Raw genomic sequence first — 16,960 nt, 5'->3', positions numbered from 1 at the left:
CTTGCATCCTGATTGGCTATGTGCTCACAACAGGAGGTGCAGTTCCAGCTGAGAAGGAGTAGGTAGCAGTTGCTGTGGTTGGGGTAAGTATGGAAGGCAATCACAAAGGATGTTAACTTCCTTCTGAGAGGAGGAAGCAGGCAGCAACAAAAGCTGTGGATTGTCTGTTTTGGAGCAAGTGGTAGGGTGGGGATGACCTAGAGAGGAAGATCATCACAGATGTTTGCTGTTGCATTCTGCCATTCATGAGATGGTCACTGGACGGCAGGTTTCTTTGAGTGTAGTGTTCTTCAGGAGAATTGTATTGGCTTCGGTATGAGAAGGGCCACAGGCATGGCTTCTGTGAGAAGCTGCCAGAAGCTTCCCCATGTGTGACAGAGCCAAGGCCAGCTGGCTCCAAGGTGGACAAAGAGTTGGCCAAGCCCATCGGCCACAGTGTTTGAGCCTCTGGGATAACATTTAAGAAGGGGGAAAAAGCTGCTGCTCAACAGCAGCCAGAGAAGAGAGGAGTAAGAATATGTGAGAGAAGCAACTGTAGACACCAAAGCCAGTGATGAAGGAGAGGGAAGGCAGTGTCCCAGGTACTGGAGCAGGGATTTCCCTGCAACCTGTGGTGCAGCCCATGGTAAAGCAGGACGTCCTTCTACAGCCCATGGAGTTCCGTGGTGAGCAGAGATCCACCTGCATCCTGTGGAGGACCCTGCCAGAGCAGATGGATGCCTGAAAGAGGCTGTGACTCTGTGGGAAGCTCAGGGTGAAGCATTTGCTGACAGGACTTGTGACCCTGTGAAAGACCTGTGCTGGAGCAGTTCGTACAGTTCTGTTTCCCATGCTAGACCAGGGGAAGAGAGCAAGGAGGATGGAGTGACAATGTGTCATGAACAGGCTGTAACTCCCCCTCTGCTGCTCTGGGGATGGAGGTAGTGAAACTGGGAATGAAGTTAAGCCTGGGAAAAGGAAGGGGTGGGAGGAAAGTAAGATTTGGTTTTATTTTCTTGTTACCTTCCTCTGATTGGTACTAATTACACTGATTTCTGTGAGTAGAGTCTGTTTTACCTGTGATGGCAATTGGGTGATCTCCCTGTCCTTATCCTGACCCCCAAACTTTCTGTTGTTCAGCCAAGGAGGGGAAGTGGTGGGCACTGGGTAACCAGCCAAAGTCAATCCACTACAAGAACACAGACAAGAGTTTCTGACAGGCTAAAAGGTCTGAATCTCCTTCATGCTTCTGGAGCAGCTGTTAATAGGGAACACAGGTCATCTGCTTGTTCACCTGCATCAGGCAGAAGATGGAGAAAGAAGCATGCAGTTGAGCTGGTGTCTTCATAGGATGAGTCTTCCTCTTACTGAACATTTTGCAATTAAGAGTATGCAAACCTAATAATGCCTAATATTTGCACACATATAATTCCTTTTAATACATGTAGTCCTTCTGATGGTTCTTTCAGTTTTTTTACTGTACATCTATCATAAAGTTGTATTCTTGAAATTTCAGTGCATTTCTGAGAATGTGCAGTTGTTTTGTGATAGTATGAGAAGAATATATAGGTGAAGAGGAGGTGTCAAATCCAAAGCAAGAGTGGAAAGAGAAATGGATTAGTATTTGATGAGGAGGCAGGGGCAAATTGCCTTTGTTGTTGTTACAAGTAGAGAGCCACTACTTTGAGCTGTCTGTATTTGCAAATGGGAAGGATGGAGAATTGTAAGGTGCTAAAATAACCCCAAGTAAGAGCAAAGTCATTCAAAATTAGGCAAGTTATTTCACTTTGGAAGAGTTAAAAACTTCCCTTTCTCAAAGTCAAAGCTTTTCATTCTGGTTTTGAAACAAGCTTAGAGTGCTAGTAAATCAAGCATTTTGCCTCTCCTCTCCTGGGAGAAAGCAAAAAACAGACCCACCAGTAAGACAGAGGATGATGCTATAGCTGCACGACTTAGTGGCTCTCCTGTTAAGGGTTAATGTGTTTAATGAGTTTCATCTGGTATGGTTTGGTGTTTTTGTCGTAGCTTCTCCTTGATTTACTCTCTGTAGAACAACTACACTTCAGCTCTTCTGAAACCTTTTGTCAAAGTCTTTAAAAAAAATTGGCAAATGTAAAAAAAGTTCCGTTATTTCAATAATATGTGTAATTTACTTATCCTTTTTGCCACAGAGTTGATCTGTCACTTTAGAATAGAGGGGGTTCTTAATCTTTGTTCTGGATATTCAGCACCTTAAACAGTGTGGTTTTGATCAGTGCTTGAGCAGTAAATGTTCAGCAAGTTCTAATACTTTAAAACCTATACAGATGTTGCAGTTCCAGATGTCTTCTGCTGTGTCAGTTCGGTAGACCAGCTGCTGGTATCACAGCTGTAGCATGAAACTAGGTAGCAGGGAAAAGGTGAATCAAAAGGCTGCTTTAAAGCTATCTTAGGGCATCTAGAAAACAGTAAGACTTGGACCAACACCTAGTTTTGGATAAAGGTAGAATAAATAATTGATTTTATTGAAGTTTGTCCTCATCTAAGAAGAATACAGCTGACAAAAGCCTGTAAAGTTTTAGGCTGGGTGATAGCTGCAAACGGTCAGTTAATTTTCCAAACGTTTTCTAAACTCCCTGACAAATTTATCTTATGCTCCTGTCTTACCTGCAGAAGAATATAGTGCTTTATCAAGGGAGAGGGGAAAGTGGAAATGTTTGAAGTTTTCAAAGTTTTGCTTTTGGTTTTATTTTTATTTTTTATGGAAGAAAATCTTAGATAAAAAAGAAAAAAAAGTAGGAAAACTAGTCACTTGGAAATTAAAATAGAACATTTCTGTCACTTTGAAGTATGAGAAAGTCAGGTTTTCAATTTCACACTCTTATGCAGAATGGGAAAAGGAGAGAAGCAGTTTCCCATACAATTATACTGTTTAGTCTTCCAGGAAGACGGTCATCTTTTTTCTCCTGGCTGTTCCCTCTGTTTGCCTCCTTGTGCTCTTACCATGAAGGAGGAATACTAGCATAGGTGTGTGTCCGTGGTATTTTTGTTTTATCTTTGAAGCCTTGTCCATCTGTGGAGCTGAGGTTCATGCTGTGTGACTTCTGGAAGTAGAGCATTGCCTGGGATTGATTCTGTGGGTCCCTAAAGCTGCATATTGGAGCTGTGTCACCTTCTGACAGGTCTTATTTTCTGCCAAAGGGAATTTTCTGTAGCTTTTACTGAAGTTTTTGGCCTCTGTTTTAAGTGTTGATTATTAAAATGTCATGTTAACCTTCAGCAAGGCATTTGGCTAAATTTATGAACTGCAACAACAGTTTCTTGTGTAATTCTAGTCTTTTTTTGCAACAGTGGCTATTTGCATATCTGAGCTCAGTTTCCATTTTAGCTTTTCAGTTCACTCAACATATATTTTTTAATCAGTCAATTTACAGTAGCATAGGATGGCTGCAGGAAGCACACAGTACTTGAAAATATAATAATGATAATAAAAAAATCATGAAGTTCATAATGCATTTTTATAGTATGGTAGTGTGGACAAATGGAGCTTGAATATTTGTTTATTATGATGTCTTCAGATAGATTTTTCTGAAAGCTCTGGAAACCTCAAGTGGTAGACCTGTAAGTTTTTGCACTAAGTTTTTTGCAAGGTAAGTGTGAGAGGCTTGTTGTGTACATAGATGATTTCCTATGGGCTGTAAAAACAGAGAGAGAAATTTTGAACATCTCCTTTTTATTTTGGCTTTAGGATTTTCAAAGCTTACCAATTTGCTTAAAGAACAGCCTGCTTAAATACTGTTTTTACCTGCTATACAAGCACTCCTTTTGTATTCATCTGGATGGTCCAAATCTAGAAAGAGGTTAACTTTCTGCCTGACAGCTGGTATTCATATTGAATATGAAATAAGTACTCTAAGTTGCTTCCTATGCTAATGTCTGTATAAACTTAAAAATTACTGCATTTTGTGAAAACATGTCCTCAATGAAGTTTGAGAAGGGAATAATGCCTGTTCTTAAACTGTGATGAGATACTTTATGTAGGAAAGGAGGAGGGACAGTGTAACTTCTTTGGGCGTCTCAGATCACGTACAAAGGCAAGAAAATCTAAGCCTAAATTAATAATGGAGAAGGAAGTAGAATTTTCATACTTTTCCTTACAAAGACTTTCAGAAAGTATGAGTCACTAATAAACCTACTGTGAACCTACTATTTTAAGAGACTGTTTTCTCTAACATAGTCTTGACATTTTTACAGGCCTTTGGTAGTCTCAAGCCCTTCGTTTTTGTAGGTGAGTATATGGTATGTTTGGATCAGAACATTAACATCCATTTGTGGTAGTTCTTCACATTTAGTCACTATTTCAATCCATAAGAATTTAACAGCTACCTGGTGATGTTTCCTATGACAGCAGATGTTTTTTGACCTTTACAGATCATGAGCCAAGCTGAAGGACAACAGAAGAATCTTGTACAAGCCATTGAAGCTCTCCCAAATTCTGGACCCCTTACTGCCTTGGATCAGGACTTGCTACTTTTAAAAGCTACCTCTGCTGCCACCCTGAGCTGCCTTGGAGAATGCCTGAGTCTACTACAGCAAAGCATGCATCAAGTGGGCCAACAGCATAACAGGACACTGTCCTCAGGTGAGCACAAGCTCCTTTGGGTATTGTTTCATATGCCTTGGGGTATTTTATTATGATACAAAGCAGGCAAAATTAACCATTCTCAGAGAGGCAAGTTGGGATGAACAGCTTGTGAGCTTCTGCAGCCTCAAGCACTGTAGTTCTTTGCCTAAAAAAAGGGTGTAAAATGTATTGAAATCAGAAGAGAGGAGGATAAGAGGTGGTCCTGACTCTTCTCAGAAAAATCCAGTCCTGAAGACAGCAATACCAAAAAATGGCACATGCAGAAGAGGTACATATAAACCTACATTTTTGAGGTATTGTGTATATATACATAGTTAATGACAGTGCAGAACTAGCTTGCTGGTTTTGGTTTGCTCCCCCTCCTTTTTTTTTTAAATAGATTTCAATCTCAATACAGATTTGTTCGATAAAAATAATGCTATGCAGTGCTATGGTGAAAGTAATTTTTATCCAGTTTTCTGCATGGAAGGATGCTGTTGAGGTGGATTATTTGGGTCTGTGGTTTTCTTTGAGTCTAGAAAGAGTTCTCCATGCTTCTAAAAAAAAAAACCAAAAAAAATCAGTGGCAAATTTTATGAGCCCAAAATGCCAGTGTGATACTCCACAGAGGTCTGCAGGCATGAGCCTCTCAGTCCCCATGTGCCTTGGTTTTGTCAGTTCACCCAATTTTGTATCTGTCCATAATATTGGAAGATGGACCCTGAGCTTTCTGGAAGAGTGGTTAGTGTTTTCTCATGCATAGACTGCACTGCCAAGTCTTAAGAACAACAGCAAGTGTTGGTGTAAGAGAAACAGCAGCAGCAGAGTTCTGGATAAGAAGTGTCTTTTTGTGTTTTCTTTGGGTGCTTTCACAACAGTCCTCCCCAAGCTGCCCTCACTTGCAGTAGGTTCACTATGGGTCAGGATATGTCCTCAGGCTGCTGAGAGATGGCACAGTGGGACAGCCTCTGAAACATTCCCATAGTGAGGAGAGTAGAAATGTTGAGAGGGTTACTTGAGAAGCAGGAAATGATGTGAAAGTAGTTCTTGGACAAAACAATTTTAAACCTTTTGACATCTGTCCTATGGTATGTGCTGACTTTCCCATATCCAGATTCTGCTTGGTTTCATAGAGGAACTTGATTTAAAAAAAATTGCCACTTTCTTGTACAAAATGAAACCCCTCCCTTTACTTATCTAAGTAGTAATGATAAAGCGCATTGAATTAAATTATTTGATATAACTTTATTTCAGAAAAAATGGTTTGAAACAGAGATGAAAAGCATCCTTCAAAGTTACTTTCTAGTTTCAAGGTCCCTGAAGGTTGTTTTTCATCTTGATGTGTTCTAAGTGAACTGTCAAGAGATGGATGACTTGAGGTATACTTGTCCTTGAATTTGTGTCCACGTAATCTTCTGTTAAATCAGTGTCTTTGTTTTGACTTGATAATGGTTTTTGAGGATCTTTGGTCAAGAAGAGAAAAAAGCAAGCAAAACATTAGTAATTGCTTAAAGGGAATCCCCCCCCCCCTTTTTTTTTAAAAAAAAAAAAAAAGGGAAGCCATGACTATGAAATAGTGAACTATAAAATCTAATAAGTGTTTTTGTTTGTTCTTCCTAAGACTGTAAACTTGCATGTGAATCCTTTCAGGAATCCAAATTCTGTAGCACTGGTTCACACCACCATCTTTGGTGTAACTGTGACAACTTGAATGCAAGCAGTTAATTATTCAGTGTGTGCGTGGGCTTATTCTTTGGTATGGAAGTAAAAAAAAAAAAAAAAAAGAACTAAGAAGGGAACTAAAAGCTGCTGAAATATTTAGTCTCTTCTCCCTGACTGAAATGATTTTTTTCCCTAGGCCTTATTATGCAACACAGTTGCCTGAAAGAACCTGGCCTACAAGTCTTGATTACTGATTTTCTTACACACTTAATCTTTGCCAGGCATACTTTGATAGACTTAACGTTTCTGCTGAGTCGGTAGAGTTTCAGAGTCATCAAAGCTGCGTAAGCTCATACCTATTCAGACTAAAGCCTTTAAGTAATCCCCTAGCAAACTCTAATTCCGAGAGATGATCTAGTTCTTTTTGATTGTGTCCTCCAGGTGAATTCTTTTAATTTTATACCCAGCAGATACAACAGAATATGACCTTTACTGTCACTGTCAGGTGAAAATTACTCTTGTTAGTTTAGAAAGCATGTGCTCCTGTGATAGGGATTCTCAAACACCTTTCTTGTGAGATGTCATGGCCCTGTGCAATTTATTGCTGAATGCTTCCATCCCAGTGCTGTCATATTACCTCTTGTGTGGTGTACATGTGCTAGTAGGCATTGTGGGGCAGAATGCATAGATCAACACAAGATAGGAATGTGATAATTTATTTTCTGGCTTCTAGCCTACAGTTTGTGAAAGCAATCCAGTCCAGCCAGGCAAGTATCTTCTTGTGCTGAGTGTGAGAAATACTCAATTGCTTAGCTTGGGTGACTTGAGTTTGCTTTCCTTCAGCATCCAAAGCTCTCACAGTTATGCCATAAAGAGAGAGAACTGCCTTAGAAGTAGATATATATCTACTTAAACTGCTTTCTCTATACCTTTCCTTCTGTCTTTGGAGCCTTCACCCGATTGTGTAAGTTTTGCCGACTTCCCTGGGCGCTGGAGGCCTTGCAGTCTTTACTGCCTCTAAAGCAAGGACTTAAAGGTGGCTGTGAGTTTCTGATCTAGTACTTATGGAAAGCTCTCATCAAGTTTATAATTAATTAGTAGCTATTTTAAACAGATTTACTGACATTTGTTGTTTTAAACAGAAAAAAAAAAAGGTGTCTTCTTTATTTTGATGTAAAAATTTTTGTTGCTTTGTTTTCCAGTAATTAGAATAGAAAGAAAGCAGCTTGGCATTGACTTTAGTGGAATCTTGTCCAGAATCTACAATTATGTGGGTCATGACTTAAAATATTTTTATGGCATCCTTTCTAATGGAATAGTTTAAGGATGATGTGATTTTTCCATTTCATGTTTCTCACGAATTGTCAGTCTTAGACCTCAAGCCTACAAGCAGACATGAAGATTAAAATTAAGTCTTCAATCTTGTCTTGAGGGCTAGTCAATAAATTTTTTATTTCCACTCTGAAGCTTCATGGAAGGGTCTTTGTGGAAGTACATCAACAAGAACAGTCAGTGAAGCAAAAATCCTGTGTTTCTACTTTTGAGTAAAAATAATGTCAAATAATGTCAAAAGTAATTTCTAGCTGTCATTATTAAAGGTATGTGCATTGATCACTGGCTAAATTTTTGTAATTTTTTTTTTCATTGAAAATATGCTGGAGAAGAGTATTACTAGCTAAAAGTGTTGGTTACATATAGTGTGAGTACAGGATGAGGGATTGCATCTCTACAAGCTTCTTTGGACTGGGAATTTTGTTTTGGTTTTTTTTTTTTTTTGGTAGTATGGAGGAAAATGTCAAGGCCTTTCTTTTTGGCTGGGAATGTCACCACTTGGGTGTCAGAAGGTACATCTAAAGTACCTTCTGACAAGCTTGAGTTGATCTAGCATGCAGACGAGGAGTGGACACCTTTGGAAATAAAAATGTGGAGAAGAAACTTTTGTCTTCATTTCTAACTTCAGAAGTTCTAGTGTTATTTTTTTCCAGCTCTGTATACAGCTTTTGGCAGAAGAGTATCTCCAGAGCCTGTTGACTGCAACTGTTAACATTCTTCCCTCCCAGACTGGGAACAGAGCAAACTTGTATGTTTGTTTTAATGTAGCTCTGCGTATGTTGTGTTTTAGGTCTGGGTTTTTTTTTTTTCATTTTAGTATTTTGGCAGACAGAATCCTCTCTTGTAGTAGCAGCCTGTACAGATCACAATCCATTCTTTTAATCTGCATTTCAGGTTAGCCATTACTTTACTGAATAAAGCATCTTCCCAATAGGAGTTCCCTCCTATATTTTTCTGTCTCTCCTTTGCCCGCTTTTCCAAACTGTAGAACATTTCGTTTTCCTTAAGATTTTTAGAAACAAAAACCAAACTCATCCTTACTATGGATTTTTTGAAGTTCGCTTTAGTATGCAAGTGCTGCTGATTTTGGCTCCCATGGAAACAAATGGATTGGAGATGATTCTGAGTTGAGGATGGGGTATACTTGAGCTTTTTATTCTCTATTGCCTCCTTTTTTGGAGAAAATAAATGGACAGGAAAGACAAAAATCTAGATGCTTTCAATTTGTTGACAAATGACAGCTATGCATTCTCTTGCAGCTGAGATGACAAGAGAGAAAAACGGGCAGGGAAGAGTGAGGAGAGAAGACAGGGGAGTACATACTCTTTGTTACTGGTATACTATAATAAAGTTGGCTTGGTCAGTCAGTTCTCCCTTAATTGCACCATCACCACTTTTGCTTCTGTCAAGAATAACCAGAACAATTTGCTGTTTTATCTAAAGGCTAATACATTATTCCTTACATGTTCTTCTTTCACTGGAAGATAACATTGTTTTCTATTCCCCACACAACATTAGCAAATACAATCTCATGTGAAAAGCAGAGATGCAGCTGCCATTTGCTGTTGCTGGTTCAGTGTGCTGTAGGGATTAAACAAACTCTCGCATCCATCCCTGGCAGGGGAAGGAATCCAGATCTAATATTGGTTTCTCCTCAAGGCCTACCACTGCACTGTTAGGGGATATTTGTTATAGTACATTTAAAATACGTCATCAAAGTGTTATCAACAGATGTTAGTTTACGATTGTGCCAGGGAAAAAAAGTAAGTTGTTTTGTTGGTTGTTTTTTTTTTTTTTTGGTAGTCTCCTAGGCAAGACAAGAGGACTTAAAATTAGAAAGGCTTTTGTTATGGAATTGCGATAGGTATTAAGCATATTTCATGCATTAATTATCATGCAAAAGTGAGTTTGAAGATATATCAAGTACCCAGAAAATTGAAACCAACAAAAGGAAATTATCAACATTGCTTAACTGAAAAATCTCCTGTAAACCTTCTCTTTGGAGAGAACTCCCCCCACTCCTGCACTGTGCACCTGTAGAAGGGAAAGATGTTTCTCCTGAGGGCATTTTTGTGGGATACAACCTATTGTGGACTCTAAAATAGATGTTTTTGAGCTGTAGCATTGCTATATGGAAAGGACAAATAGGTTGTGTCTGGATGCTGTACCTTGCTTAGGTACAAGTGTTCTCATGTGCCTTGGTGTACTTGTCTGCTGCGTGTTCATCACAGTGGAAGCTGGTGTTGAGGGGAAGAGGGAAAGAAGCTAACTTTTGGGTACGTTCTATAAGTACTCTTGTTTTGTATATACATATGCCCTGAACTTTCAGTTCAGTCAGACTTGGCTTTTCACTCTAGAACTACAGAACTAACGCTGTGCAGGTAGAAGAGATCTGGCTTATTTTACTAGTTGTGTATTTGGTACATAGTTTCTAATTTTTGCATAGTTGACTGCAGAAATAGATGTTTTGTTTGAATTAGTGTAGTGCTTTGCGTAGTCTTAAAGCAAGTAGTAAAGTAGTTATGCAGTTGTCAATACTTTTATATAATTTGTGAATGCCTTTCTGGAGAATCTCTTTAGAGTCCTGAAATGTATCAAAATAGATTAAAATTTACCTTTCTGTCAGCTGTCTTTGGCTATGACTGAGAACAGAGAAAAAAACCTGGCTTAAAAAAACCCCAAACCAATGACAGAAGTTTCTTCCTATTCTTATCCAACTCAGAAGGTCAACTTTTTCATATTGCGTTTAATTTATATATATATGTAAATTTTTTAAAAGTCTGTATAAGAATAGGGAATGAACTAGTGATAGAAATTTTCACGGCAAAGATGGCAACTCCTTAGAGTGAATCAAATGACATACATATGTCAGCTCAGTCTGTGGAAAGTAAATTCCAGTAAAACAGCTGGATTAGATATGCCACAGACAACAGCGATACCTGTACTATTTTGTGATAAGAGTATTTTGTACTAGTGCAAATAAGAACATTTTGGTTGTGCTGAAAAACTGAAAAAAAAAAGCCTGAAAAACTGTCCTGAAAATTTTTGGGAAACTGATAATATGAGTAAAGTAGGAGCCATATTGTTACAGCCTTTCACTTTCTACACAGATAATGTATTCTAGTCTTAGTTGATTTTAAGATAATTTCTGATGAGTTCTCTCATCAGAGATTGCTTTTGCCTGAAACGTGAGCTGCTGTATTAGATATATGGCAAGTCCCTTGGGATGGTGTGAGAATGCTGACATCTCAGAATGATACTTGTAGATTGAAGATCATAACCGGTTCCCTGATGGCACTTTGAAACTAAGTGGGAATTTTTTTCAACTTGTTCAGAGAGATACTCATTATTTGTTTAGATTTTTGTGGTGTGTGGCTTCGTGTCTTTCCCTGCATTTTTCTCTTCTGCAAAGTAGTCACATTCCAGATGCGCAGTTTAACAAATCAATTTTTCTCATATGCAGAAGTGTTTAGAAAATGAATGTGCTTTGATATAATTTGGATCTTAACTCTTGGCATCCTGTTGGTGTTGGTTAGGTCATAATGTGTTTCTAAGATCTGTTTAAAATTTGATTAGAATGACAAGATTTGTTGTTTTGTGAGGGTAGCATTGCCCTTGGTACAGGAGAGAAAACACGCTTGCCTAGTTCTAACAGTTTCTATGTCTCTTAGAGACTCTAAAATGTGCAGAGAAATACAAAGGTCTTTTTACAATGTGTTTGCACTGAAGAGAATAACTAGTATAGTGTTTTTAAAAATATGTTTGTGATGTTGAAGTAAATGTTCACCCTTAAAAATTTCCCCTGAAGTTAGGTTCTTCTTCAGCAGGAGCTTTTTATTGTGCTTATTTACATAAACGAGATTAAAAAATAATCAAAAATAACTGTTTACAGTGAAGCCCAAATAGATTGTGCAGAGAGAAAATGGATAGCCCAAGGAAATGATGGGATGACATATTTTTAAAGATTAGCATAAAGAGAAGTCAGTTCAATTTTTTTTTTAGTGCCTCTGTAATAGGAAAATAGCAGCAGTAATCCATTATTCAGTTTTTTTTAAATGGAGAGAAACAGAAAAATAGATTGAGATCTGTTATTGCAAAATACTGAAGAGTGAGAAATTTGACAGCAGAGCCACAGAAATGTTCTTCCTTTGGCAAGGAGAATTTTGTGTAATTGTATGAAATACACATTTTAAAAAGGAAAAAAAAGCTGTATTTTTTTCCCCCCTGCTATTTACTCAGATCTTTGAAAATAATTTTATTCTTAAGTATTTGCTTTTGCTTTCCTTATGTTTTCTTCAGCAAAAGATGGCGCCGAAAAAGCACCCTAAGCAAAGTAGATCTGAACTTCTGCCGTGTCTTCATAACTTGGTGCCATTTTCGATGAGAGGAATGCTCTGTAACTGTTTTGTCAGTTTGTGTCAATGGGATTTGTGGCCCATTTTTTAATAATGGAAATGTTAATGTAACGCTATGCAGCATGACCTCTCCAGATCTGACCATTTACTTCACTCAGGAGGCAATCTCTGGTAACCCTGGTGATACAGAGAGGAGAAATTGCACGTTCTTTGTGTTGCTCTGCGTCGTCTTAAAAATTTGTTATTGATGAGAGGAGGTCCTCCCTGTGGCACTAATTGTATATTCATATATAAATTATGGTAATGACTGAAGAACTGTGATTCTCTTATCCATATCTCTACATTTTATAGCAGCATGTAATTAACAACTGAAATTTTAAGTCCTGTGCTGAGGGCTGCTGATTTGACTGTTGAGACTATGTTTAAGAGCAGCTGGGGAGGAAGAACTGTGCATTTGCCTTAGCTGATCATCCTTTCTGTCATGGAATCCTTAAATACAGACCCATCCAGGAAATCAAGTGCCCCCAGAAATAATGTTTTTTTCTGATGCCAAGTTCTGTTTGATTCATATTTAATAGGTATCTTTCTAACGAGATCTCTTTTAAACTGGTCTTGGTACCAGTAAAGCATTTTAGTGCTTATCTAGAAAAATACTTTTAACAGTGCAGACAGAAATAAAATGCAGCTGCTAGGCTTAAAGCTTTAATTCCAGGCAGAGGAAATGGAGGGTTTACTTGGATAGCTTGGAAACTACTATAACCATAACCATGAAAATAATGGGTAGAGAATTCTTGCTTAATTTCCAAGGTATGCCAGATTATACATAAGGATTATACAGTCTCGTGGTAGGACTAACATTCACTGACTTAAAAAAAATCATAGATAAGTTGGCCTGTAAGGTGCTTACTTTGGTTATTTAGGGTGTTTCTTGCTTCCAAAGGCAGGGGTATCATTTGAGATACTGCATAATCTAGTTCAGAAAGTACAAGATCATTTTTTGCTAAAGTAAAGCTGCACATGGAAACAGAGAGGAGATACAACTCATTTAGATCAGCAGAATGGTGAGGTGAATGGAGGAAATCTGTAATCTTTCTCTTGTAAATTGATACCTGTTTTTCTGCTTCAGAAGGTATCCTGGGATGGCCTGGGCCCAAGTCATATTCCACAGAGCAGCTGAAGAATGGTGCCCTCAGCTCTTTATCATCTGCTAGTGCCAACATTACATGGGCAATAGTACCATCTGCAGCTCAGGATGCACAGACACTGCAGCCAAACACTGAGGTAAGCGTGCTTGGTCTCTGTAGGGCGTTGGTGAGACACAGACCGTGTGTGATGGTGGATGTTTTCATTGATAAATTATTGTATTTTGCCTTTATAGTGTACTCTTTGTTTGAAGTTACTTGTGAATATGCTAAGTTTCATGCAAAAGTGCACTCCAGAAACTTGAAGCATAAGTTGATGATACTGTTCTGTGCTTTTACTTCTCTGAGCTACTTGGGTCAGCAAACTTTGGCAAGTGTACAGTTTCTTTCCTAATCTTAAAAGCAGTCAAAAGATTGTCAGTACACATTTCTATCCTCTGATTCAAGTAAATGTGTTTTATTTATTTTTCATAGTGGTTTGAGGTAGACAGGAGATACTGCTTGCTTGCTACTTGTTCTTCTATGTTGCTGTTTGTTCTTGGGCATCTCTTGAGTACAGCTGAGCGTTCTTTGAGTTGAAAAATGATGTTATTTCCTGATCCCTTTTCCTGTTAAGTCATTATGGGAAGAACTTGTTCACATCATCCTGCATCAACCAGCTGATTTGTGCTTTTGTGGCATTTACTTGGTAAAGGGCAGTTCTGAAGCATCCACTCTTTGAGGAGACTCACAGCTGCGTATCAGACATCTCACACACTGAAAATCTCTCATCATGACAAAACATCTCCAGCTTCTGCTGTCTGCTTCAGTAACCAGACCTGCCCACAAGGAAAACACTTCACTCTGAGACCCTAGAGATTATAGGGCACCTGGAGCACGTGAGACCTGCAGAACTGGAACAGTTTTCAAAAGAGCTGAAGAAACTAGTGAATGCTCTGGGCAATTGGAATGGTGTAAATTAACTTACATGGCCTTTAACAAAATCTGTAATGGCTGGAGACATCAATAAAGCTGTTTTCCCAGTTCTTTTGTAGTATGTTGAATTGAATATAGTTCAAAAAAATTCACAGATAAACCATTTTTTTTTAAACATGTTCCTTTGGTCCTCTGTCCTTGGAAAGTAATTTTGAATTGTTACTCCTAGTGTCCATTTACTAAAATGTTTAAATTACCTGTAATTACTTTTTATTAGGAAGTTGTGTAATTTCTTTTTTTGTATAATCCAAGTGTACTTTCTACAGTGTGTTTTAAGACAAGGTGCTATTTGAGATTATTGTTTAGGGAGTTACTACTTGCTGAACCACTGAAATCTGTTTCTTTAGGTTTTTTTAGTTTTGTTGGTATTCTTTTTTATTCTTGATCATCCACTAAAGCCAAATGGGATGGGGAAACATGAACTTTACAGCAAGAACATAAAGAGCAGCAGCTGATTTTACTCATATTAAGGTATCATTTTGCAGTCGAGTTGAGCCATTTATGACATGTTTTAAATGCCAATATATTTTTATTAGTCCAATCCCTTCCTGTTCATGTGCTGATGAGAGACACTGAGTTGTGTGTGTGGCTTTGGTTACTGCTTTGCTTGTGGCATTTACTTGGTGAAGGCAAATAAATCATAGTAAACTCATGATTTATTGAGAAGGGAGTGCCCTTGAAGGGGTGAATAGAACAAGGAAGTGTAGCACTGTTTCTAGTACAGATTCCTCAGAGCTTTGTGAGCAGTCTTCCTGAAGTCAGCAGCCTGCGTTTGGAGGCCCTGAGGCATTAGCCATTAAAAATGAACAAAAAGAGGTGGGGGCAGAAAGAGGGTAAGATTTTTAAGCTACAAAAAGGTCAGTTTAAGACAGTGTTTTCGATAGAAGTATTAAGTGGAAGTTTGTGGATTGGTGGAGCAACAAGAAGCAGCTGGAATCAGGCATGCAATTTTTTGTTATGTCGTAGTACAGTTTAATGAGCAGAAATTTGGTTTTGCCCCAAGGACGTGGCTTAAACCAGGATTCATTCCCAGAAGTTCTTCACAAACCTGCATCTTCCCCCAGACAACACAGAGTCTGTGAGTGTGATGCTGATATTGATACTGCTGGCTCTGAGTTTGCAGTGTTTTTTAAATGTAGCTGATACACTTTTCAGTTTTGATCATTCTGATGAACTTTTTCCTGAGAAACTTAACAGTTACCCTGGTAAGAATGCTGTCTGAGCCAGGTAGTCACCCAGGAGATGATGTCTGACATGCTCAAATTTATCAAAGATGCTTGATTTGTCACAATTTAACAGTCCTGTGTGCAGGATGTAATAATACTTTTAAATATATTGTGGCCTTGTGTGTGCAAGGCAAGAGCCTAGATCTGGCACTGAGTAGGCACTTTATTTTCAAAGATATAAAAGCACTGACTGTGCTAATTACTTACCATGTATAATAATATGTAAAAGCAAATGCAGATCATAACTTGTTTGTAGTCCAGATATTTTGCTGTTAGTAACATTGGTGACATTAGCAGAGAATGAGAAAATGCTTCTAGCTATCATTAGTTGACATTTCGTTGACACTGGCTGTCCTGATTTTTTATTTTTTATTTATCTGATAGCTTATTTTAGAAGAAAAGAGGAATCCACAAGTGTCATTCCAATGAAGCTTATTTCTCTTAATGATACTCTTTTTAAGAAAATTCAAATAGGCACTAGATAACCTTGGTTTCTTGAAGAAGCTGCTGGGGTATTAATGGGACTCAACTTTCTAAATATACCTGCCAGAAGAAATAAGCCTTGCTTTTACAGAAGTTATGAGATGGGAGTGCTAGTTCGTGTAACAGTGCTATCAGAATGAATTCCAATCTTTTCTTTGACTGGTCTAGATTTTTATTTTAAAAAAATCTGTGATTTTGTGGTATAACCTCTATCTCTTAGTCAGAAGCTGTACCCCAAAGGAATGGGGGAGAGCTTTTTGGCTAACTGTGTAATATAGTCCATGTACCAACCAAACAAATTGTGAATTGAACTCTAGTCTGAAATAGAAAATGCCATTAAGTGGCTAACCTTGAGGAGCAGCAGACTCAACTGTTTATTTATGGAGTGTTATTTATAAGGAAAAGCTAATTTTAGGAATGTGGATCAGCAATGATTTTAAGAGGAGAACAGAGATGTTCTGTTGGGGCACAGGGGGTTGTGGGTGACTGCTGAGGAATCTTTCCCATACAGCTGCCTGTCTGCCAGTGGCAGCAGTTTCCTGGCAGCATGACCAAGTGTGTTCAGTGATAGCTGTGCTAATTCTCAGCACAACATTCAGACACTTTGCAACTGTGCATCAGGTAGCATCATTAACAAACAAGTGACGGGTTTTTACGTATTTATGAAGAAGTGTGTGCATCTTTACAATTCTCTGGAATAACAAGGTTCATCTAATGCAATCCTCTTTGAATAGTTAAGCATTCTTGAGGGATGTAGAAAGTTCTGGATCTGAGTTTTGACACCACAGGTAACTCAAGTAAAACTCTTCTTTTTGGTCTGTTGTACTGTCAGGGTTTCAGGAATGCAGCCTTTCTTCTCTGGTGAAATAAGGTAGAAGCTAAAGATTATCCTCTTTAGATAATATGTTGGTGTTTACTTGTTTTGGTTTATTTAGGGCATTTCCTGCTTCCAAATGCAGGGATATCATTTGAGATACTGCTTAAACTAGTTCAGAGAAGACAAGATTTTGTGACAGAGATTATTTCCTTGTGTGTTCCTCACCTATAATTCTTTTAGAGTTGTTATATAGGACAGCATGAAGTTAAAGTCTATTATCTTTACTAGAAGAAATAACCTCTGAAAGTGAATTACCAGATAAAGCAGTTAAGCAGTTTTTTCTCCTATTTTTCCATATTTTTTTTAATGTTTTGTGAGTCTCTAAA

At 38.2% G+C, this 16,960-nt stretch overlaps 1 protein-coding gene across 1 annotated transcript in view; it reads left to right on the top strand.

Annotated features, from left to right (window-relative positions):
• Positions 1 to 16,960, top strand: part of OSBPL10 (oxysterol binding protein like 10) — a 112,479-nt gene that overhangs the window by 58,900 nt on the left and 36,619 nt on the right. Inside the window, exons 5-6 of the mRNA XM_058830692.1 lie at positions 4,390 to 4,600; positions 13,058 to 13,212. Of these exons, the coding sequence (XP_058686675.1) occupies positions 4,390 to 4,600; positions 13,058 to 13,212 (366 nt within the window). The remainder of the gene's footprint in view (positions 1 to 4,389; positions 4,601 to 13,057; positions 13,213 to 16,960) is intronic.

The sequence above is a fragment of the Poecile atricapillus genome, chromosome 2, assembly GCF_030490865.1.
Source record: "Poecile atricapillus isolate bPoeAtr1 chromosome 2, bPoeAtr1.hap1, whole genome shotgun sequence".
Taxonomy (NCBI): domain Eukaryota; kingdom Metazoa; phylum Chordata; class Aves; order Passeriformes; family Paridae; genus Poecile; species Poecile atricapillus.
This window is presented reverse-complemented; position numbering and strand designations above follow the sequence as displayed.